This window comes from Lagenorhynchus albirostris, chromosome 12, assembly GCF_949774975.1.
Source record: "Lagenorhynchus albirostris chromosome 12, mLagAlb1.1, whole genome shotgun sequence".
Classification (NCBI taxonomy): Eukaryota; Metazoa; Chordata; class Mammalia; order Artiodactyla; family Delphinidae; genus Lagenorhynchus; species Lagenorhynchus albirostris.
In genome coordinates this window covers 21253413-21279974 of record NC_083106.1, presented here as the reverse complement: position 1 = coordinate 21279974, position 26562 = coordinate 21253413, and the positions used below count along the sequence as shown (strand labels likewise).

At 40.0% G+C, this 26562-nt stretch overlaps 1 protein-coding gene across 1 annotated transcript in view; it reads left to right on the top strand.

Annotated features, from left to right (window-relative positions):
• AIG1 (androgen induced 1) overlaps positions 1-26562 on the top strand; it is a 235916-nt gene that overhangs the window by 89206 nt on the left and 120148 nt on the right. Inside the window, 1 exon segment of the mRNA XM_060168083.1 lies at positions 3786-3887. Coding sequence (XP_060024066.1) covers positions 3786-3887 — 102 coding nt within the window.

Below are 26562 nucleotides of genomic sequence, written 5' to 3'. Positions count from 1 at the left end.
GATGAACTACCTGATTTAAGCATTTGCTGATTTCCATAGCAGAATATTAAGAACAACTTTATAAACTCAAAAATTTAGATGAAATGGAGAAAATCTATAAAAGGCAAAAATGACTAAAAGTAACTCAAGAAAAAATAGAAAACCTGAAACCTCTATATCTATTAAAGAAATTGAATTCACAATTAAATCTTCTCACAAGAAAACTTGTAAGTCCAGATGATGCCACTGGAGAAGTATATCAAATAGGTAAGGAAGAAATAATACCAACCTTGCACAAAGTCCTTCACAAAATAGAGGAGAGAACACTTCCCACTTTATTTTTTGAGGCCAGCTTTATCCTGTAACCAATATTAGAAAATGACGTTATGAGAAAAAAAAAAACTAACTAGACGTTGATATACTTTATGAATAAAGATGGAAAAAAATCCTTAAAATATCAGCAAGTCGAATCCAATAATATATAAAATATTATAAAATTAAAAATTAAAAAATTAAATTAAATAATTAAATAAAAAAAGATCATCATAATGACCAGGAATTAAAGGTTGGTTTAACATTAAAAATCAATTGCTGTCATTCATCATATTAACAGAATAAAGGAGAAAAAAATATATGGTCACCTGAAGATATGCAGCAAAGCTATCTGAAAAAATTCAGCACTCATTCATTATATACATAAATTAAGAATAGGAGAGATTTTCCTCAACTTGATAAAAGACACCTAAGAAAGACCTGCAATTAATATTAAACTGAAATGTTGAGAAACTGAACACTTTCCCTAAGTAGGGAACAAGACAAAGATGCTCACTCTTCATCACTTCTGGTCAACATTGTGCAATAAGAAAAGAAAAAGAACGAAAAGGCACACAAATTGTAAAGAAAGAAGAAAAACTGTCTTCATTTGTAGATCGTGTACATATAAAAATCAAAAATAATTTATAACGTAACCACTCAAATGACTAAGTGAATTTAGCAAAGATACAGGATACCACGTCAATATACAAAAATCATTTGTGTTTTTATATGCTAGCAAACAAAGAATGTGGAAAAAAAAAATTTAGGGCTTCCCTGGTGGCGCAGTGGTTGAGAGTCCGCCTGCCGATGCAGGGCACACGGGTTCGTGTCCCGGTCCGGGAGGATCCCACATGCTGCAGAGCGGCTGGGCCCGTGAGCCATGGCCGCTGGGCCTGTGCGTCCGGAGCCTGTGCTCCACGGCGGGAGAGGCCACAGCAGTGAGAGGCCCGTGTACAGCAAAAAATAAAAAATAAATAAAATAAAATTTAATGCTATCTACAATAGCAGAGAAAACATAAAATGCTTAGTGGTAGACTTAAAATATGTGCAAGAGCTGTCACTGAAGGCTACGAACATTGAGAAATTAAAGATCTTAATAAATGGAGACATAAATTATGTGCATAGGTTAGAAGACTCAATATTGTTAAGATGTCTTTTCTCCTCATATTGAATATACTGATTCAGTACAGTCATAATCAGAATTCTAGGGGGATGTTTTTGTAGAAATTCACAAGCTGAGATTCTAAAATTTAAATGAAAATGCCAAGGACTTAAAATAGCCAAAACAATATTGGAAAAGAAGAGTAGAAGCCTATGGTAAGCAGGAATCTAAGACGGCCCAAAGATTCTGCCCCCTGCTACACAGACCTGTATAATCCCCTCCCCTTGAGTATGGAAGGGGACTTGTGACTGTGATGGGATGTCGCTGTCATGATTAAATTACACTGTGTGGCAAAGGTAAAGGGATTCTGCTGATGGCTCCATCCAGGATTGAAACGGTTTCATGCCTGTGTATGGACACCCAGGCCACATGTAAAACTTTGGTTCTCATCCTACAGGAATAAATACCCCTTAACCATCTCTCTGGTCAAGGGATACAAACATTTATTGCACAGTCAGTCTTCCAGGGTCAGACCCGAGAAGGAGACCCACACAGGCCCTGAGGCATACTTGTGTCTACTTAGACAGGAAATTCCAGGGTCATGGTTTCCCAGGATGTGGTTTAGAAGGGGAGGGGGTGCAGGCTCTGGGTAGACCAGCCACTTGGACCTGGGATTGCCTCACTCCACGGCGAGGGAGGAGGTTCCAGGTGGCTGGAGCAGAGCCTTCCAAAGCAGGACATCTCAAACGTTTATGTGCATAGGAATGACCTCAGGATCTTATTAAAATACAGGATCAGAACATGTCAGGCTGGGACCTAGCATTCTGCACATCTAAAAAGCTCTCAGGTGGCGTGGGTGCTGCTGACCCATGGGACCACACTTTGCGTAACAAGACTGTAAAGCATGGAGCCCACCCAGGTCTGAGGGCAGGGAACACTGATATTCAATACACATGAAGTTAGTAGTGGAATGAACAAACCCAAATTGCGGATAATTCAAAAATTATTTGTTGTACTTGGAAAGATCCTGACGATAGTTAACCTTAAGCTAATAATAGATGTTTTTTTCTTTTTTCCTCTTGTGCATTTATCCACTGGGTGAAAATAGTTGCCCCAAAAGCAGGATAAATAACTGGGGACCCTAATCTGGTATTAAAACTACGTGTGTTATCTACAGTTGCCTATTGTAATTATCATTCAATGTGTTTTATGAATCAGTGAATGTTCATAATGTCCTGGGTTTTAAGGGTGAATTTTTTTTCGGGCTAAGACTATCCGTGTGATAACTGACGTACTTCTAAAAGAACTTTGGAATCCTTCTGATTACTAGCCTTGAGCTATAAACACCAGGAGTTTTATAAAAAGTGGCAATAAAATTTATATTATTAATAAAATGTCAGGGCATGGATGACTTACAAGAAATGAGATAAAATTGTTTCTGTTTAACATTCATGCCACATTTTATCATTCCGTAGTATTTATTATTTTGACACGTAACTCTGAAGAGACTATGAGACCTCCCTCTGGGATGGTTCATTCCCTTTTCTACATGCTACATTTATAGACTATTTACAAAAGCATTCATTTTTTTAAAAAAAATTCAATGGTGAAGGTTAAGTCCTTGGGCCATTCATTTCTTCATTTTATCGGAGCTGCTTCTCTCACCATTAGTTTGAGGAAAGGTAAGATAATAAACTGAGTACTCTCCTCGCTTTTTTTGATGATGTTGCTGATGGGTCAAAACAAACCTCTGGAATCCAGATGAATTTATGAATTATTCATAAATTAGGAATCTTCCTTAACTGTTCGTACACTCTGCTTCTCAGTGTCGCTAGAGCCCCCGCTTAGGCCATATAAATTAATACATTTGCTGGAATTGTGACTTTGGGACATTTTATAGTAGTGATTTCAATGCTGTGAGTGATGAAATAGAAACTTGAGAACGTGAAGATTAATTTAAACCACATGATGGGTTCAAGGAAAATACACTACAGCTTCTTGAATGTGTTCTAACGCTGTACAGTGGGGAATGGGATCTAAGAAACCACCAATGAACTTTTAAACCCTCTTGAGAGGAATCAAACCAACACACTTAGCCCTGGAAGGGAGCTGTTCCAGATGTCAGAGAGGCCATCTCTGTCTGCCTCACAAACAGAGCCCTTCGCCTGAGAGAACACGGTTGGGAGATCAAGGAAAGAGGAGGGACCCCAACAGTTACCACTAATGGGATGAAGTTAGAACAATCTTTGCAGTTATTAGCTGGCTTACTGATTTGTCTTTCATTATAAATTATAGTTTTGTTGGGTTCTTTGAACAATAGATAACCAACAAATTGTATTCTGTGGACAGTTGGTGCCTTTGAAATAAAGGATCTCTTTTTCCCTTCCAGTTCGTTGTAGCGGTGTTCTGGATCATTTATGCCTATGACAGAGAGATGATTTACCCGAAGTTGCTTGATAATTTTATCCCAGGGTGGCTGAATCATGGAATGGTAAGTGGACTAAAACAAATGATTTCCTTTTATTTAAAAAAAAAATCTACTAAAGAGCTGTTTTCTAATTTAGACTGTCCGCAGAATCTACCTAATAGCTGTGAATTGAAAATTATAGTGAGAGAGTACAGTTAGAGAAGAAAACTGAACATAAATAAAAAATGTCTTCTCATGAAATTGAGTCACTATTAAAACTACATAGTAGATGAATCCGTAGTTTATAAGAGGTGTCAGTGGTGTTCGGTATAATACGATTGGCTCACTCCAGGACGGATTTAATTTCTGTGCCATTCAAAGGCTTGTCCCCTGTTGGAGGCTAAGGATTGATTCCCACCTGCATCACTATGGACACCCCATGCCTCCTCCGCTTCCCATCAGTGAGATCGTGTTGAAAGTAACCAGTGTACTTGGAGAATTTCCCCTGGAGGAGAGGCAGGGCTGTTACTTTCCCTGGGAGAGTCACAGGCGTTGGAGGTGTCCTTAGCAGTGGTCGTCCACCTTGTCAGGGTCTGCCCATCCCAGGGTATTTGCCTACAGCTTCGAGGTCTTTTCCTTCTTCTCAGTCTAATTCTTTTGGATGCTTTAGCAATGATGTTACTTTCACAAGTTTCAGATCAAATACTTTGGCTGGTTTGCACATTGCTTGACAAGATTTGAGGGTATATTTTCTGCAGAGAAATTTTGTGTCATCTTCCCTTTCCATCTCTGGAATTGAGCACTGTTTTAACTTAGTTAACTAATTAACTAAGAAGCCTGCATTTTTTGGTTACATCAATTTTTAGAATGTGTCCCTGGGTGCTCCTAGTGAAAAGGGCAACCCATGACAGAAATTATAGGGGAATGAAGAACTGGAAATCACGCATCTGAGGTCCAAAGTAAGTGTTTCCCTTCTGCCCCCAATTTTGGTATATTTTAAGAAAACGCTGTGTAGTAACAAACAAACATTATTGTACTGAGGGCCATTGATCAAACCTTTTGTAAGCCAACGCCTCAAAAGTAGCACATCTCAGAGAACTGGAATTTTCCTTGAGTCCAATTAGAGCCACACTGTCGAATGATTAACATGGCACCTCAGATCTAGCTACAAACAAATCTGTTGGGTCTTGTCAATTAAATTGAACCAGGAGCCTGACATGGTTACTCTGCCTCTCTCCAACTTTTTGCTTTTCTTGAATGTGGAAATGCTTTCATAACTCCCAAGTCTTTGCAATCCTCTGCCCCCAATGCCCTTCCCATTCTTCACTGGGAAACTCTTGCTTATCCTGCCGGCTTGTATACTGTCTTCTTCATGGAGCCTTTCCCCACTTTTACAAGCCGAGTTTGCTCTGCTGTTAGCTGCGCTGGCCCCACACTTTCATTTCTCCATGGTACATGTCCGCAAAAATGTTATACAGCTAGTGCAAAATGGCAGCCTTCGAATCCTGCGTCTCTGCCCAGCCACCTGGCATATAGGAAGAGCAGTACCTAATCATTAGATTGATGACTAATGCAGTACAGCCAGTCCCCATAATTCTTTGCCAGTCAATACTAATAACTACTATTTTTCGATAACCTACTGTGTGCCAGGCTATGTAATTTAATTTTCCCAGTGGTTCTACGAACAAGAAATTATTATCCCTTTTACAGATGAAGAAATTGAGGCTAAGAAGGTTTCTGACACCAGAAGGGCCTTAGCTGAGAACAAATGATTACATCATGTGCTATAGAAGAAGAGTCCTGGGCAATCTGGCCTGTTGTCTACATCCCTAAACTGTACAGTGTTACCTTCTGGTTAGAGAATAAATCACAATCTTTGCAGATCCTGGCACCATCTAATGTTGCGAATGAATGGTTTATTAAGTTTGTATGAAGTGATTAGAACTTCAGCTGGACACTCCTAATTTTCCCTTGATTTACTTTGATGGGTTAAAATTCTCACTCTTGGAGAAAAACACTACTTAGAAATGCAAGGAGGATTTGAGTGACAGAAGTATTTAGGAAAGGGAAAAATAAATTAACGAACATGTCAAGTCCTCTCAGATAATATGAGCTCAGTAGGTTTCTTTCCCAATGAATTTTGTCTTAGAAAAGCTGAATGACCCTTTCTTGGCTTTTTTTCATGTTCCAATTCATGGTTCCAGAATTACTCACAAAGAAGTTGCATTTGATGGCTGAGGAATATTTTGCAATATTAAACAGTTTACATTACTCTAAATATGTGTATGTGAAACTTTAAATACATCATGCATAAAACATGGTGCTGATGCTTTGGATTGGCAATTAAAATATGAACATTCAGTGCTGCAATCATGAATAATTTAATCTTTATAAAAAATGCATAATATGATTTATGAAACATCAAAAAATTAAATCAGCATTTTCAGCTTTTTAAAAATTGTATTTAATTAATTATAGTTTGTATTTGCCTTTAATTTTAATAGCTACCTCTGAATATCTAATTTTAACGTATGAAAATAATTCATTAAAATTTTTACATTTATTTAATGTTCATATTTTGATGAAAACACTCAAGTTGTGTACACTTTAATTATAATTAAATTTTATTTTTAATTGATATTTTAGATTAGTACTGTCAGTAGAGCTCCAGTTTTGTAAGAATTTCCATTATAAAAACATATTTAGTGAATTTGCTGAAATGAAGGCAAGAAAATAAAATTTGGGGATATTTATATTATACTAAATATTTACATTTGTAATTTATAAATTTTACTACTCATCCAATCATATTTTTTATTTTGTTTTACAAAAATATATCTAAGAATGTAGGAGGATAGAACATATTTAATACTGTCTAGTTTAATTTGTAATCGTCAAATATTTCTGCAAATGGTTTACGGCTCTCTAGGCCTGCTCACTATCATTGCCTGCTTAGATCTTTATAACTACAAGAATTCCAAGAGAGAATGTACTCTGTTCTTACGTATAGAATCATATTCATTGTTTGAAGAATCTCAACATGATTTCTAGGGATCCAGAGCCCTGAACCACAGAACTGAGATGCAGTGTATAAGTCTATCATGACACCATTTCAGGAGAATCATCAAGTCAGTCTTGAATTTGCAGGATTCAAACAGGCATAAGAGAAAACTTACAGGGTCTGAAATCCACAGGGGTTTCAATTTTGATTTACACTAAAGTTGCCAAAAGTTAGACATGATTATAACTAAAGGAAAATATCCTATCTCTTTCTTTCCATTGTCTTCCTCTTTTCTCTCAGCAAGCAATCCTAGAGTTTATTTGCAGAAGGGAAGAGGAAATGGGTGAATAGAAGGGTAATACACCCTTGCTGTGTAAACACTAGCTTATCTCCAGGCTGCATTAAAATAGCACACACCCACACACCCTCCACACAAAGAATGTTAATTTACTACAACTAAAAATACAAACATATAAAGTATAGCACATTTATTTATTTGTTTATTTATTTATTTGATTTTGGCCGCATTGGGTCTTCACTGCTGCGCATGGGCTTTCTCTAGTTGCGGCGAGCGGGGGCTACTCTTCATTGCGGTGCACGGGCTTCTCATTGTGGTGGCTTCTCTTGTTGCAGAGCACAGGCTCTAGGCGCAAGAGCTTCAGCAGTTGTGACACGCAGGCTCAGTAGTTGTGGCTCGCGGGCTCTAGAGTGCAGGCTCAGTAGTTGTGGCGCACAGGCTTAGTTGCTCCGTGGCATGTGGGATTTTCCCAGACCAGGGCTCGAAACCCATGTCCCCTGCATAGGCAGGTGGATTCTTAAACACTGCGCTACCAGGGAAGCTCCAGTATAGCACATTTAAATGGAGTCAGTTCAATATCCAAAATCAAAAATTGTTCTGTCCTTGCAACCCTATTTATCTTTGTATTCCCAGAAATTCAAACAGCATACCTGCCCATTAGGTATTCACTAAGTGTTGATAATGTAAAGGATGTTTGTGTAGTTGCTTTTGAAACTTAGAAGAATGTCAAGTTCACATTTATTTCTTTCTATCACCTTTTATTCTCAGTCCACTGAGAATCAGACAAAAGAAAAACAGAAGTGATATCAGCAAATGAATCAGAGTTTCCAAAATGTAATGAGAGTGGTCACAGATAGTTGTGGTAGGATTCCGCATGGCTGCCACATATGCGGGCTGAGCTTTGGTTTAATTCAATCTAGCAAACATTTTTTGAAAACCCACCACATGCAAAGCACCCTGGTAGGCACTGTGTAGTTACAGGATGAGAAAAACACATGCAGTTTTAAAGGATGGGAAGGGCATGTTTGAAGTGGATGAAGGTAAGTAAGAAAACAGTTTCCCAGACCAACAGACTGTTCACTCGGGCAAGGAGAAGCACTGTTGTTACTCTGGCTTGTTTCTTAGTTGCAAAAGTAGAACTGTGAACATTTCTCTAATGCTGATTATAATTTTAAAGCATTGTCAATGGAGTAAATACACTTTAAAAGCAATAAGTAAATAAATATTTAAACTCTAGAAAAATTGCAGACTCTCAGTGATGCTATAACAGGAAAAAACCAACAAGACAGTCTCAGCTTATTGAAGACCTAATTAATGTTTATAAAGTGCTTTTGAGAATGCCAAGCACGGCAGAAGGTTAGAATATTATTATTATCCCACAGATCTTTAAGCAGACATGACCTAGATGTTCTTCTAATCACAAGAGGAGTTATTCATTCCCCATATAAGTTATCAGGAGACAAAAAAATAAATCCCACCTCTCATCATGCTTGATTTGTCAGTTGTTCTTGTTATATGTAACTGATCCTCAAGAGAACCTTAATTTAGGCACATGTTTATTCTGTTCAATATTACTTTGGCATTTGGTAATTACCAAAGTTTTTGTACATCTGTCTTTCCCAGAAAAGAAGGCATTAAATACTGCTTGGATGATCATTGGTTTTGCAGGAACTCAAATTTGACATTATTCTTTTGGTAAATAATACAACTTATAGAAATTTTCCTTTTCTGGGATAAAAAGATTATGCATTTCATGACCTATGGAGTCTGCCACCCTGATATTGGATATTTCATAGAATAAGTTGTTGGCTGAAAGAAGACCTTCTTTTTCATATGAAAAAACTACCTTTCTCAATTTTCACAATATATTCTAAAGTAACTAGAAGATATCTGAAAATTTTCAAAAATAAAAGTAAGACTGGAACAGAGGTCAGGAGTTTCTTGGGAACTTCTTTCCAAGGTTCCCAATGGACCTCCCAAAGAAAACAAATAAGACCCCAAAGAACAAGAAGGAGAGCTACATCCACAGTGAGGCAGATACTTTCAGAATTATTGAATACTGTTCTCGTCCATAAGCTTTTCTCGTGTCAGATTTTACTGATTTTAGCTTCTTCCATTGTGAATTTTCATTTGTGGTCATTAGTTCTACCAAGCCCAATGCTCCTGTGTTAGATATTGCCCGTCTAAAGTTTGACATGAAGATTCGATTATTCTGTCTCTTTTAAATCAGTAATGGATTTTAAGGTATTTTATTTTAGCTTTTGTCAATTTTCTTTCTTATTTTTTATTTCACCTGGAAATATTGTAAATTGAGACAATGTATTCTTTTAAATGATGTTTGAGAAACCTTTGAACAAGTTTGTGAGGCAGAGACGAAGAGGGTTTTCTGGTTCCACATATGAGGAGCTTGGAAGTTGCAACTCCATCATAACAGGTAAAAAGCTAAACAGATTGAAAACATCAACAACTCTTCTTGGATCCATATGAGAAGGGAGAACATAGAGCAAACCACTGCCCCAAGGTTAGAGAGACAGACAAGCAAATACAGAGAATTACAACTAAACTGGAGCAGAGTCTCCTGAGCGGGAACCAGCACCCGGGGAGGGAAACCTGAATGGTAATTGATGGATTACTGGAGGCTCAGAGAGGACAACCTGAGAGTGAGAAAGTCCAGGGTGGCCCAGGCATAGAGAGGTTCCCACAATATTGTGAGATTACCTGCAGGAGCTCAACCAGATTCCCACAATAAGTTTCAGAGAAACATCCCCTCATGCTTCCAGCAGAGGGAAGAGAAAAGGAACCCTTGTGAAATACATCAGAACACTCAGCTCTTAACAAAGCCTGACCTTAATGGAAACTAGTTAACCAGAGTCTAACCTGCTGAGGTATCATCAGAGCCTAACTGACCTGGAAGGAGGGACATACCCAACTCCAGCTGGCTCTAGCCTTCCTGTCCTACCTGAGGGGAAAAAAAACCCCAAGAAACACTTGGGAAGTTCATAGTCCAGAGTCACAGTCTCACTAAAAGACTAAGTCCTAATCATAGGACTGTAGAACACTTTTCCTCCTCTGACACCTCACCACCATATTACTAAAGGCCTTTTATAGGAGTTCCTTTTATTCAGTACATCATGTCCGGCTATCAAAAAAAAATCACAAGGCATACCAAAGACAACAAACACAATTAGAAGAGACAGAGCAAGCATCAGAACCAGACATGGCAGGGATGTTGGAATTATCAGACTGGGAATTTAGAACAACTCTGGTTAATATGCTAAGGGAAAAAGTAGGCGTCATGCAAGAACAGATGGGCAATGTAAGCAGAGAGATGAAAATCCTAGGAAAGAACCAAAAAGAAATGCTAGCAATAAAAAACAGTGTAACAGAAATAAAGAATGCCTTTGGTGGGCTTATTAGTAGACTAGACACAGCTGAGGAAAGACTCTCTGAGCTAGAAAATATATCAACAGAATCCTCAAAAACCAAAAGGCATAAAGAACAAAGACTGAAAAAGCAGAACAGACATCCAAGAACTATGGGATAACTACTGAAGGTGTAACAGATGCATGATGGGATTACCAGAAGGAGAAGAAGGAGAAAGAAACAGAAGAAATATGACTGAGAATTTCCCTCAAATTAATCTTAGACCTTAAACCACAAATCCAGGAAGCTCAGCGGACACCAAACAGGATAAATGCCAAAACAAATCAAAACAAACAAACAAAAAACCCTACGCCTGTGCGTATCACTTTTAAACTACAGAAAATCAAAGGTAAAGAAAAAGTCCTGAAAGAAGCAAGAAAGAAGAGGAGGAGATAGAGAGGCTAGGATGGGGAAAGGGAAAAGATAGGGAGAAGAGAAAAGGAAAGGAGGGAACATCATGGGTGAGAAGAGAAATGGCCATGACAAGGAGGGAGATCGAATAGGAGTTGAGAAAGAGGAAGACCGGGGTGGGGGGGAAGGGAATTAAAAATGTCCTAGGGTAAAGAAGACACAATGTCACGGCCAAACCACACAGTTTTAAACACCATATCTCCTTCATAGCTTCTTGAGCTTTGGGGATTAATTTTTCTCTCTTCAGTGCCTGGCATAGTCCTTGGCATAGTATAGGTGCTCAGTAATCATTTGACGAATCAGTAGATGTTAGTAGATTGAGCTGGCCTCCTTTCTGTTCCTTGAGCACACCAAGCACTCTGCTTGTCTTGGAATGCTCTCCACCAGAGATCTGCTTAACTCACTTCCTCCCCCCCTCAAATCCTTGCTCAATGGCACTTTCTCAGTAAGGCTTATGCTGAGTAGCCTCTTAGGCCCCGAAGCCACCCCATCTCCCCGGAATCCCCGTACCTTTCTCCTTATCCCCCTCATGGCACTTACTGCCTTTGACATATTATATGCTTTTATTTATATGTTGTGTTTAGAGCTTATTGTCCATCTCCTTCGTCTAGAATTTAATTTCCACGAAGGCAGGGATCTTTGTTTTAGAGACTGAGTTATCCCTTGCACCTGGAACAGTACCTAATTTACTGCATGAATGAATCGACTTTATCAATATTCTGTGTCTGCATTTTCTCTTGTTCTCTTTCACCCCACTCTTTCTCGTTTCCCCTCCATAATTGTTGACAGAGAATGCAACCCCAAACCATTCACTTTTTTCCTACCTTGTATTTTACTTCCCTTTTCAAATTCAGCTGCACTGCAGCCAAATCTTGCATGCACGGCCTGCTGTCCCCCCAGAGGGGCTTATTGGTTGTACCTATATTGTTTCTCTTACCTGAAAAGGCCAGAATTGATGTCTGAAGAACACACCATGGGTCCTTGGAACATCTAAGAGCTACAGGCCAGATAAGTAATAGCCTGGATCAAATGTATTGAAACGCTCTTCCATATATTGATTGCTTTATTTGGGTATTTTTTCTCTAGGGTAATAGCCAGATGGCTTTTTAAAGTAACTTCCTGCCATCGCGAATTCCTTTGTAGAACTGATTTTCCATGCAAGGGTAGAATTCAAGGCTAATATTACTTGGCTTATACTCTGCCCTTTTTCTTGCTACATTTAATAGATGAGCAGGCCCAGCAGTAGTGTGAGTTCATCAAAAGGTCTATAAATTATATTCAGATATTTTGGGGTCAGGAAAACCCAAAGAGTGGTTTACTCAAGTTTTCTTACCCCTAATCCTTAAATCCATAGATATTTCAAAGTAAACTTCATTCATATGTTTCCCATTCATCTGCCCTTAGCTCTTCATAGTTGGGGGACGGGTGGGGACAGGCAGGCAGGTGTTGTCCTGGGAACTGGCTTCCTTCTTCACTACCACAGACAGATCATTCATTAGCCACAGACTTAACTCCTTGGCAGAAGTCCATCCCTATATCCTTTCCAGTTCCCTTTTAATTGAAGTTCCAACCTCAGCAAGCATCAGTGATGGCTGCCAAAGAAAGTGAAGTGGGAGAGAAGCTGCACTTTCTGCCACAGAGGCACAGAATGCCAGAATCTTGGACTTGAGAAGTGACTCTAAAGATCATCTGGTCCATACACCATGTGATACTTGAATCACTTGAACAATATAATGGCAAATTCAGTCTCTGCTTGAGCATCCCTGATGATGGAGCTTCAGTAGTAGACCAAGACCATGGGGTCTTCAGCTTAGGAAAGACTCTCATAAGGAACTGAGCCTTCCGTTCTTTTTAAGTCCAAATCTGCCCAGTCCCTTCATCCATTGTTCAAGATGGAAACACCAGTCCTATTTGTTCTCCTCATGTTCTCTTCCAAAAGGGTCTCACTCTCCCTCATGACTTCAGTCTCTGCCCTACAAGAGTTATTCCCAAGTCTTTACTTCCTGGTCCAGTGTCTCATAGGGCATCACACTCTGCATTTGACACAAGGACCTTGAGATAAACATATTGAAACAACCTCATTAACCCCTCCTCTAAATCTTGTAACCCCATCTTGCATCTCCATCTCAATAATGGCAAGATGCATCTAAAAGCTCCTTTTCACCAGACCCCTCAGGGTTAGTTGGCAAGCCATATCGTGTATACCTCCAAAGTACCTGTCGAGTCTACCCCAGCCTCCTGACCTCCACCATCCTTGCTTTGGTTCAAGGCTTCATCATCACTCAACTGAACTGAGGCAACAAGCTCAATTCATCTCTCTCCTCCCCACTGTCTCATCACCAGACCTGTCTCCGCACTGCTGCCTCAGTTACTTTTCTAGAAGAACTGAAGGTCTGATGCCCCCTTCCTGCATTTCTTTCTCAGACACCACCTATGAGTGAAGCAGTCCAGAGGCTCCTCGGCATCTGAGTAGGTCTTCTCACTGCACTCATGACACTTTGTTTATACACCTATGTTTTCTCTCATCACATTGTTTGGTTACTGTTCAGTTACTTGCTTACTCCTCCAATTGGCTATGAGGCCATAAAGGACAACAAAATTTTTTATCCTTTCCTCCAAAACCTAGCATAGTGTCTGGGATTAAGTGCACACTCAGTAAACATTTACTGAGGAAATGGTATACACACCCTTCATCACACTGTCTCCCCTGAGCAGGCTTCAGCTTGTCTGGATGTGTCTTCACACTTTCACATGACTTGGCAGGTGCGGTCGTCCTTGCGTGTTAGTGTTGTCCAAGCTTCCATTAACTTTTTCGGCAGTTTCACTGTTCTCTACACTAAAGCTTCCACATCATTCTTACCTGACCAGTGTGGTTAAGCTAAGATTTAAAGTTGTTGTTTTTGTTTTTCCACAAATTGCAGGACCCTAAGACGTATTCCTAGGGAATTCCAGCTTGTTAAATGCAGTGCCAATACGGGATGGGCTCTGGGGAAGCTGCAGGACTAAGAACTTGAGGATCATTGAATGGATATACTGGGGGTTAATAAAATGATGTATTCTTTGTTTTGAATTGCGGTGCCTAAGTTTGTGTCATTGAGTTGAAGCTGCTTTGGAGACAACACTCTGAGTCAAGTCAGTAACAACATGATTGATTTTTCAGAGCAGCAAATTATAACCACGTTGTAACTGTGCGTGGAGAGGATGGTTGATTCCTAAGGTCAAGACAGGTATTTAGATGATGATGACATACGTGGTGGCAGACAGGAAGAGCAGGCAGCAGTAACTGTTACTGAAAATGACGTCCACTTGTCCAAGCTCACCCCGCTGGCGAGGGGACTAGCTGGGAGTAGAATGCTGAGCTGCCTGACCCCACGGCACTTACCCTACCGAGGGCCTCTCTCCATGGAGCTTTAACATCGAGTTAAAGAGATGTCTTTCAACATGAATTGTCGTTATAGCTCACAAACGTATTTCATCAAGACACTGGTAAACATGCTTGGCATTTTAAATTATTTTCCTTTTCATCTAAGCAAGAGTGATTTTTTTCCTATTGTTCTGCCGTATCCAGATTCAGAGAAGGAGCTTGCGCCTAATGATCTAGTTAAGGTATGTTTTAACCTAAGTGCAAAGATTAGCCCTGATTGGTGCAAATGTTTCCCTTTAATGCAAACTTTTTCATCCTTATCAAATACATTAATTCAAGTGATCTGGTAATAGATCTAATTATCTTATAGGTCCACGTGCTGCTGTTCACATTGCTACTATCTATATGTGTAGGGTAAAAAGATCGATGTTAATAAACATTCCTTTCTATACGTCCTTGTTGCCGCGACCGCACACACAGCAGAATGTCTTTTTTGCTCTACTCTCTTTCTCACACCAGGTTAACTCAAAAAAAGCCGCTCCGTTTCTGTTTGCCGCACTTCAAATAGATGCAGACCTGTGAGCCACCTAGAGAAGGGAACTGAACCAAGTGACCTCCGTAGTTTTCTGCAGTTTTATTATTCTGTGGAAACAGTTTAGTGTATGCGATTTAAGAGGCTAATCAGAATAGCATTCTCTGCCCAACAGTCTTTCTAAATTTCTCTGCCGAGTTCCACTAGTGGGGAATTTAAAGCTTGTGGGAATTCATGAGATTGTAGCCATGGAAGTACATAGCCCAGTGCCTGCCACATAGTAGGCCAAATAAGTGTAAATCCTCTAAAGTAGGATGGGAAAAGATAAGGTAAGGTAAAAGAAAATAAAGTAAATCCCTTAGCTAATGATTTCAACTTATCATCATACAGTAAGTAACAAATTAGTGTCAAACTCTGTCTAAAACTTCCAGGGAAGGTGCCCTGGTGGAAATCTTGTATTTGTAGCAACACGGAATTTGTATATACCCCTAACCTAAAAAGTTAATGAAATTCCTTAAAAGCTCATATAAAATGTAAACTATTTATCTTTGGACGTAGACTTCAGACCTTCTTTATTTGTTTCTAAGCATTTGCCCTCAGTTGCACTTCTTGAAAAGAACTTAAACTCAGAATTTGCCTGCTAATATTCACACATATGGCAAATATGAACTGATCAGACCACAGATATTTTGCTGCATTCCATGGTGTCTCATTTATTTGTTTAATTTGCAGCTATAGCAACTAGATTCCACCACTTCAGGCTTTCACACAGACCTACAGTCTGATTAGCTTGGTCAAAGTTTGGCACTCAGCACTGTTCTCAATTGAAGACATATGCACAAACTCACTTACCACATTCTTTAACCCGGCTTTCACACTGGGTAGAGATGTAATATTTGCATAAAAATATGAAAAGCCACCGTCTGCAAGGATAGTAGGCAGCTAAAAGATGCAGCAACCTTCTTTTCTGTAACATTTCAAATCTTCAGGTTTTCTTGGCATGCTTTTCTAAAGCCCATCTGACTCTGAAGCAGGCTGCCTCTCCACAGAAGGCTCACTCTAGCAATGACTAATGGATTGACCTGGTGCCACGCTACTGCTGCTCTATGCATGCTGCTCTGCACAAGACGAGCATTTGGAAATGACCTTGAAACGAAGTTTTGCCAAGTTAGTGAAATATGGGCCTTCAAGGAGTGCCATTTCACCAGCCCTTTCCACAAGGGTATTCATCACATTGTCAAAACTTGGCCCCTTCATTTGGTATTGGTGTACCATGAGTGTTGAACGTGCACAAGGAATGATGCTCCCTCTTGATTTTATTAGTTGCACTTTGTAACAGGTTGGAAAAATCAGGTAATGGTGAAAATTGGCTTCCCACTGCTGTTCCTCCTAGGTGTTTCCTTTTCAAACATTTGCTGAAAGAAGGGAAGATGCTTAAAGGATCCAAAGATAAGTGGGGAGATGGGAGCTTAAAATGGAGGGTTAGCTGCAAACGGGGGCAAAGATGCAGGTGGTGGATAAAGAAAGGACAGTAGGAAGAAGTAACTCTCTGTGCTTGAAAATTGCCCAGTTGATATGATTCCATTTCATTGGATTTAGACTCCAGGCAGGGAACGATTCTTTTATCTCAGTTTGCGCACCCATATCGTAATCTGTTGCAGTTGTTTAAAAATGTTCAGCGATGTTGACATCAGTTGTTGCTATACGGATTTCCGTTTTACTGAGTGGTGTGTTTTAAGTCAGTGCCCGATGTCTCCTTTTGATTGCACTTCTCATGCTGGTGAAGTTGGCTGACATTTCAGGCTCTGGATAATGAAGCTGTGCTTTAACCTTATTTGGAAGTCAGTGATCAGGCTGCTGGATTGGTATGACTTGGAAAGGTCCCCCTCAGCTTCCCCTCCTGTGACCTCGCTTTGACCAACATGGGACAGTTGCGACAGTCCAAGGTCAGGGCAGTCAAGGTGGGCTGTTGGAAGGACATTGGGGAACAAGTCATTTCTCTTAATTCATTCTTAATTCTCTTAATTCTTCATTATTTCTCTGAAGCCAGCTCTCAGATTTTTATGCAAAATCAGATTCTATACTTATTTTTAAAAAAGAAGAAGAAAAGACCATTCAACCCCTCTAGAGTTCCCTGAGGAGACTGTAAAAGACCTTTGGCCAGTCTCATTTTTTTTTTTTTTTTTTTTTTTTGCGGTACGTGGGCCTCTCACTGTTGTGGCCTCTCCTGTTGCAGAGTACAGGCTCCGGACGCGCAGGCTTAGCGGCCATGGCTCACGGGCCCAGCCGCTCTGCGGCATGTGGGATTTTCCCGGACCGGAGCATGAACCTGCGTCCCCTGCATCGGCAGGCGGACTCCCAACCACTGCGCCACCAGGGAAGCCCCCCCGCCCAGTCTCATTTTTTAACTGCTGATAATCCTCCCTAAGTAATCCTGGGAAACATACATCTATAAGATCAGGACAACACACTGTCAACAGCAACTTCCCAGAACATTCCTTGTTACTTCATCTGGGATTTTTCAATAAGTAATTTGATATTTCTGTGAGTGTAGACTGGACTCACTAAAATGAAGGCATTTTTTCCTTATAAGCTCAAGCCTTCCAGACTCATCATTTTGTAGAGTTACGTAAGTAAGCCATACAACTAAGCTAAAAGTCTAAATTATAGAATATAACTAGTGCAGCACACCTTCTACAGCGACTTATGTTAAAACCAGTAATGCATTTGCAAAACAGTTTTTGCATGCAGCAATTTTATATTGAAATCAAGTTTGGTGATGTTTCATTAGATTTTACTGAGTGTCATATGCTAAATTATTTGCTTGTGAATTTTCTTTCTCCCCAGTTGCCTGTATTTGGAAAGTTTGCTTGAATAGTTCTGGCATAGGAAACTCAGAAAGATTCTTTTATCTTACCCTGTTTTCTTTGTCTGTATTTAGGAAGATTTGCTTTAAATTGCAGTTACTACCTTTTTTTTTTTTCCACTTTTCAGTATTTTAAAATGGAGAACATAATTTGCCAAATAGCCCTCATTCCTAATATAAAGCTCTCTCATATTAACATGACTGATTTTTAGTGTATTTCCTAAAACATCTCTCAACTTCTTAAATGAAGTAGGACTGAAAAACATGAATAAAAGACTGAAGGAGGAAAGATAAAAGGAGAGGGAAATGCAGCAGGGAACATCACCCATCAGGAACACTGTGACCTCTGGTATTCAACATCATAGATCACAGACCATAGGGACCGAGAGCCAGAGTAAAAAAGAGAGGCCCAGGCCAAAGAGCTTTTGATCACCGAGAATCCTCGTGTCGCCGTTTTGCTGACTTCAGCACACAGCACTGCCTTTCTCCTCCCGATGGTATTTTTCATTTATCTTTTCAGTAAACATCTTAGGTCTGAGGAAGCAGGGAGCTTATCACTATTCAATATAAGTCAGACAACACCTTCACCTTTAATCTATATTCACATCCTCACCATCCTATTGATTAGAATCACATGAGATTACTTATGTGTATGTGAACAGAATGTAAAGCATTTTCTTGTGAAAAATGTATTGATCTGTTCTGCATTCCCCCATAGCTCCCTTCAGCTGAACAGGGGCCTTCTCTCCAAAGGTGGGGACTTTCTCAACCTTTATTCTAACATGATAGCTCTTGGTCTTCTTTTCTGTTGTGGCTTTTATCATTGCAGAATCTCTCTCAAATGTCTTCTATGTACCTTCATATATATTTATACTAGAACACACAGTTAAAAGAACTATGATCCTGTATTGGTCAGGGTTCTCCAGAGAAACAGAATCAGTAGGATGTGTGTATATAACAACGAATTGGCTCACGTAACTATGGAGGGTGAAAAGTCCCAAGATCTGAAGCTGCAAACCCAGGAGAGCCAATTATATAGTTTCAGTCCAAGTCCAAAGGCTTGAGAACCAGAAGAGCTGATGGTGTAGGTTCTAGTCCAAGTCTGAGTCCAAAGGCAGGAGAAGACCAGTGTTTCAGCTAGAAGACAGTTAGGCAGAGAGAGCAAATTCTCCCTTCCTCAGCCTTGTATTCTATTTAAGGCCTACAGTAGATTTGGATGTAGCCCATCCCCATTGGGGAGGACAATCTGCTTTACTCAGCCTACTAATTCAAATGCTAATCTCATCCAGAAACACCTTCACAGACACACCCAGAGTAATGTTTAACCAAATACCTGGGCACCCCGTGGTCCAGTCAAGTTGACCCATAAAATTAACCATTACAGATCCCCGTTGAAAACTCCTCTTTCCCTTTAAAAACAACTTCACTTTTAGAGGTCTTGAATAATGCTTTCTTCTTTCCGTGCCGTTAAAACTGCACTAATGTTGGTCAGCCAGGTTGGCTTAGGTCTCGTGCTCAGAGACCAACCAATGAATGCTGACGGATTCAGTCTGCGATGGGACCCATGCATCATCTGTATTTTTTTTTAATGCTCCTTCACGTGGTTCTGAAGCATAGTCAAGTTGGAGAGCCCTTGAATTCATGGGTATCTAGGCTTCCTTGGGGTTTGAGGAAAGTGGTTGATGGAAGAACACAAAGAGGGAAGTCACCGTGGTGATGGCTGGAGCTGAGCTGAGTGGAGGACACGGCAAAGAGACAAACCTGGGTAAACATGCATGACCAGGTCAACCTAACCATTATGCGTTGGTTACAAGGTGCCTCGGTTTCTACTGGGATAGAATCTGGCACCACCCCCAAGATTCTAAGAAAAATGAATCAATATTAACATTACTTAGAAGATTAAAGGCATAATACATGTGTCAGTTATCATTAATCCTTGAAAATATTTATGGAGTTAAATGGTCTGTAACTAATTAGAGACGGCAGTTAACAGGGGATATGGGTTTCCTCTGAGTTATATGAAACAAAATATAAATCTTTTATATAACTCTATTTCCTACAGAATGGATTTTTACTTGTCAGTGGGATTTTTTCAGTTTTATTTTATTCTCTTGGATTTCACTCCTTTTCCATAAATCCTACAAGGAGAATTACAATGAGGTGAGTCACAGCCTTAACACTTTTTCGGAGCTTCTTCTGCCAATGCGGCTTAGAATATAGGGAATTTTTTTAAAACTGGGTTTGGGAAACATGGGAAGAGAAAAGGAGGGATGGAGGGAGGAAGGAGAAAAGGAAAGGTACAAAATATTTTACTTTAGATTACATTTTTTAACGCCATGGCATTATGAAGGTGAAACTTTCATAGGATCTATCAGTACATTGTAGACCACCTGAAGTACAAATGGACCAGGTTTCAGAAGTTCATTCATGAGCTAGTCATTTCGAACTGGGAACATATTTTCACACAAAAATTTTGTTCTATAAGTGGTAATTCATTTTCGAGGCTAGCTCATAAACTCTCCGCATTCTGTTTTGAAGCTGATTGTGCACTTTCAGTGATAAATAGTACACCGTACTGTTGGAAACACATAGATCTAAAGAACATAAAAGCAATGAAATCAATAGCTGAGTTGCTTAACACTTTTCCCTTGAATGCTGGTACTGGAGGGAAAGCAGATTTAAATGGAGGCGCATGAGGATATTGAGAACATCTAACGTGGATATTTGAGAGCGCCTGTCAAGTGAGCAGAAACCGTTCTCTCTTGAGGGTCTCTGCATCCACGTGTACACCTCAAAGCTACTCACCAGAAAGCAACGCGCTTACCATATTAGTGAGTTCTCACTAAAAATGCCTTCTTTCCTTCCTGCAATAAATATTGGTGGAGCACGTACTTGTGCAGTGTGCTCCTTACCCCTTATGCCAGAAGAAAAAACAGGAGGTACCTCTCTCCTTGTGGAGCTTGCAATCTAGCGGGAGAGACAATCAAACAAGTTTACAAATAGACAACTTATGATTCATCCATTTTTATGAAGAATCATATATGAGCATTAAAGTCCATGCATATTTATTAGGAATAATGACTCATATAGGGTACACCTGGGGGTGGGGGACACAAGTCTTTGTTCAATACTTGCCGTGGCCAGCCACTGACTTGCGCGATCTCATTTCATCCTCAGAGTGACCCTGGGGGGCAGGGATCATTATCGCCGTTTCTGAGATTCAGAGAAGTTAATGTGTCAAAGAGGGTAGGACACTGCAGGCTAGCCTGGATGTAAACCAAGCCTGTCTGACTCCAGGCACTTTTCTGTCAATCTCAGCTGCCTGTTCTGCAAAGCGACTCTGAAGATATTTCCTATTATTCGACTCAGTATTTTTTTATGTAAGTATCCATGCAATAGTCTCCTCCTAGAATTTAATACTGGAAACAGTGCTGTCTCTCCTGGTGCTTCTCATTAATGGGAGATATTTCCGCTTCTCATCTGATGCCACATTTCATGTTCTCATGCCATAGCCAGCTGGTTTTCTCTCCTTTCCCAGTGTGTTTTTTTCATCTGATTCTTTATTTTGTGTTGATTGCCACTGCCCTGAGTGTTTTATATTGCAAACTGCCTTGTCATTTTGAGAAATGGTTAGAATATACATTACACAAATAGAGAAGAAATAGTTATGACTTCCGGAATTCCTCACTGCTCTTTTTTTGTATCCTCCACATGACCTAGAATAGGGCCTTGCACTTAGGAGTGAGAAATAAGTGTTGACTGATTGTTCTGGTTATTTTAAAGAGGGTGAGGAAGTTGATGGCTCTGGCCATATATGTTAACTTCACCATAAGACTGACTATCCTTTTCCTTAATAGAGATTTATCTCTTGCCTTGTCCTGTGTTTGTTACCCATAAATGGAATATAAAGGACAATGATCACAGCCAGCATATGTCACGCTCCCCCCTTCTGCTGTGCTAAGCAGTTTATAGATATTGTATACTTAATCCCAACCCTATCATTATTCCCATTTCACAGAAGGAGAAACTGAGGGTTAGAAAATTTAAGTGGTCAATGGGGAAATAACCTTTTTCCTGGTAATTCAGCAAGAGATGGAAGAAAAGAGTGGGGAAAGAAAAAGGATTACATAAGAGAAATAAATTGCTTCAAGTGTGATCAGTCAAATGCAAAAGAAGACCGGGAAGAATTGCAAGTGATTTAGAAGGGAATTATTCTTCCCACCCGTCCCCTGCTCTGTTGACCGAGAGGAGGAAGAAGTCACATGCAAATGGCTATTTTTATATGTGAGACAGTCTGTCATCAGGAGATCATAACTCAGTGGGAGGCTGATCTTAGAAATGTCTTTAATCCACATATTTATTTGGATAATTTCAAGTTATATAGTTTAATGTATGGCCATACATTAAAGAAAACCTAAAGGTCTTCTTTATCCTTCTGGGCTGGCCCTTACTTTCCTGTGGGTCCCCAGCCTGCTGTAACCTCAGGATCCCTGGAGAATCTGGATGTGTGTTCAATTCCTCTACCTCTTGGGTAGTGACCCCAACGCACCTGTGGTCATTACTGCCCTGGGAGCAGTAGCTGAGGTTCTCAGTGCACCTCTGCGGCTCTTCATAGCAGAAGGACAAAGAAACACACTGGCAAGAGGGAGAAGCAGGGCCTTCAGGCCTCCCCGAGGGAATTGAGGAACAGTCAGAGTGAGAGTTGAACCCATTCAGGGGTATTTGCTCAACTGAACGCTCTTGTGCTTGGGACTTTTCTGGGTCCTGACTTCGTTCTTCTTGAGAAGGAACAGCCAATCATGGGAGAAAAATAAAAGCTCCAAGAGAGGATGGAGGAGGTGACCACTTTTCAGGAGCTGACATTGGAAGTAGATGCAGTGATTCAGGGAGAATTTCCTTTCAGGCTGAGCTTCGGGAACTCAAAATAATTGGATATTTCTGGAAGTGAAGTCAAAGATATGGGCATAACTGGAGCTTTGGTTAGAGAAATAAGCAGGGGCTCAGATCTGGGAAAGCCCTACATGCCAAAAACTAGTTTCGGTTTTATATCTTAGGAAACAAGAAGCAGGGCAAAGTTTTGCACGAGGACAATGATTTGATTTACACATGAGAGAGATGGGGAAAAAAAAGGAAGGGTGTCCGAGCTAGAGGAACAGCATATACAAAGGCGGGAAATACCACCATATGTTGGACAAGCTGTGTGGAGAGTCATCTGAATGCAGAAAAGGTGTGAGGAGTTCGTGGCACTGGGAGGTCACCCAGGACCAGGCCTGGTGAAGGAGACTGAACTTGATCCTAATGGCTTTGGGGAGTGGCTGAAGGATTTCAGAGGGAGTGTGGAACCAGAGAGTTATTTCCTTCTTCGGGGTTGAGGGAGAAGAATTGACAGGGACAGCCTGCATTTAGGAGGGAGGGGAAGAGGCTGAGGGTGGAGCCTTGGCCAACGCCCACACTACGGGGAGGAAAAACTGAGAAGGTGTCATCACAGGGGTGGGGGAATAGCTGAGGGAGAAGGGGAAGAGGAACCAAGAGAGGAGAGTGCTTCCTGGATGTTACAGGGCACTTCCAGAGATGACAGGTGGGCAGCATCCTGGGCCACACGGAAGTCTGATCAGATGAGGACAGCAACCTGCACAGGTGCTGACGAGTGGCAAGATGACCACAAGCGGACAAACAGTGGAGAGAAGAGGAGCCTGCCTGAAGAGCAAAAGCATTTTTAAAAAATCTCATCAATGTGGCATTTCTTTAGATGAGGGAAGATGGATCGCTTCATCTTTCACTTGAGCCAGAAGCAAGGGCAGCTCAGCATTTGAGGGGTAGATAATTCTTCCCTTACTGGTCTCACCTCCTTGTGACCCTCCATTGTCTCCTGGTGAAAGAGGGGCTATTTCTGACACATACCTTCCGCAGGGTCAGTTTTCCCAGCTACACGAAGATGGCCTTTGGTGTTCTTACTACCACTTAATGTACTGTCATCCAGAATTTTTTTTCTCTATCGATCTGAATGTTAATCTATACATAATAAGGCTAAATCATAGGAGAATGTGGGAACCACTGATAAAAAGAATTTTCTTGTTTTGTGCATTTCTTGAGGGGTGGAGAAGAGAAACTTTAAAATAATACTTCCAATTTGTGACATCCCATTTGTCAACACATCAGAAGCCAGAAAAACATAAACAGAAACATAATTTGATTAATTGGAAAGCTGAATGATTTAGATTATATGTCTTTCTTTAAAATTTTCTGAAATCTGATTTAGATGTTTAAGAGCCTTCAGAAATTTCTGTGGGCGTGTCATTAGAGATAAGCCATTTGTTTTGGTGAGGATTCAAAGAGAAATGTATTTTAGAAAATGGATGAAATTGGACCTGACTTAGAGAAATAGTTCCCTGAAGTTCATTTGAAGACATTGAACTGTGGGCTCCCTGCTTTGACCATTTCTCAAGATAAATATGGAGACAGGAACCGGAACGGGCATTTTAGGTTGCTGTGAAATTGGTGTTAGAATGTGCTAAGCATGCCCATGACATCCTTGGAGGTACGAGAGTACAAATGAGATATAAATGCTTCTCAGTTCTTTCTCATAATTTCTCTAATCTTTCTGGCAATAAAAAAGAAAAGAAAAGAAAAAAATTTTCAGGAGTATAACATGTTATTGAATTTGCAGCCGTTGTCATGGTTACCTGCATAGTTTCATTGCTTTATTAATGTGTAATCCCCTTTATTTCTGGAAATATCATTATAGTGAAACATAATAGTCTGCAGCCTCTTAGCAGGTTTCACCACATATCTCAGAGATTCTGACAGTGGCTGTGATGAATGTGTTTGTGGTTTCTGGGCCACCTGTGTACAGTTGATTCAGTAACTAGGACATCATTGTTTAGGAAAAGACAACTTGAAGTTAATAACTCTGAGAATCCCTTAGAAGTTTAAATGCTTCCCTAAACAAAAGTGCTTATTTTTTCCTAGAGGAAAATGATCCAAGGCTTGAGTCTTTTTCTAACTAAAATATTTTAGGTTTTCTGACATTAAAACTTTTTAAAGTAATTTTTATTACTTACTAGAGTCACTTGGAGGTGATCAGGAAATTTTTTTTCTGATCAACTCTTCAAAATATTATCTTTCCTAAATTTGTTTCGTACATCATAAAAGGGTTTTTGTGAGAAACTGTTAATAGAGATTTTGAGTAAGTTTTTCCAAGTGTATTCTCCCACTACTCAAGTTGAAGCTAAACATTATAGTTCAGTAAATTATCTTTCAGTCTCACTGCTACTTATGGTAGATGCTGCTGGCTGATCCCCAGATTCATTTCTCTTCTTCCTGGGTGCTCAGCTGACTACATTTCCCAGCATCCCTTGCAGTTAGGTCTGACCATAAGACTCATGGGACAGTGGAATGTGGTGGAAGTTATGAAATCATATCAACTTCAAATCATACATCAACTTCCAGTTGTGGCCCATAAGTACCTCCCCCTTGACCCTACCATCCCTTGTTACCATGCTGGTTGGTGACTCTGCCAATCTGGACTCTTGAATATCTAGATGGAACAGAGCCTCCCTGCCAACCAGAAACATCTATTGTTATCGAAAGGATTCGAACCCTCTGAGATGTGAGGGTTGTGTGCTCTATTCAGCTCGTGTTACCCTAACTAATACACTACTAATCAACATTTCTTCTAAGCAGCCATATAATCCTTGGGATAAGGTCCGTGATTTTCATCCACAAGTTTTTCCTATAACTTCTTTCAGTCTTTAGGAACAAACTGGCATTGAAAATCCCAGGACCCCTAATCAGTGTCCAGTGATAACTTTGCTGTTTTGAACAAGTGCTGGAGACCTGAATGGCTACAGCTATAGTAGAGAATTGGAAAACGTCATTAGATCCTTCTGACTTATGGCACAGAGAACCAAAAGAAATGGAATTAACCTTTTCTGGATACTTCTATGTGTCAAGTACCATGTTCACTCCTTTAATATACATTATTTATTCACTGTAATTCATCTTCTAGGGAACACTATTATTCCCATTTTATAGATTTTTAAAGTGTCATATAGTTTTAATAATTTCTTCATAGTTAGGGAGTAGCATGGGGAGGACTCAAATAAAAGTTTGCCTGGAAAGTGTCCATCGACAGATGAATGGATAAAGAAGATATGGCACATATATACAATGGAATATTATTCAGCCATAAAAAGAAACGACATTGAGTTATTTGTAGTGAGGTGGATGGACCTAGAGTCTGTCATACAGAGTGAAGTAAGTCAGAAAGAGGAAAACAAATACTATACGCTAACACATATATATGGAATATAAAAAAAATGGTTCTGAAGGACCTAGGGGCAGGACAGGAATAAAGACACAGACGTAGAGAATGGACTTGAGGACACAGGGAGGGGGAAGGGTAAGCTGTGACAAAGTGAGAGAGTGGCATGGACATATATACACTACCAAACGTGAAATAGATAGCTAGTGGGAAGCAGCCGCATGGCACAGGGAGATCAGCTCGGTGCTTTGTGACCACCTAGAAGGGTGAGATAGGGAGGGCTGGAGGGACACACAAGAGGGAGGAGATATGGGGATATATGTATATGTATAGCCGATTCACTTTGTTATAAAGCAGAAACTAACACACCATTGTAAAGCAATTATACTCCAATAAAGATGTTAAAAAAAGAAAAAGTTTGCCTGGAACAAAATCCAGCCACACTGGATTTTCACAGTGTACATTCAGTTAACTAGTGTCAGTCAATCATCATACTTCAAGACAGAGTGATAGCTAGTAATAATTGAAAACACATGCAAAGAGTATTGGATTATCTGTCATGTTGGCAATAGAAACTCTCATTAGATTTTTAGAAAATTAT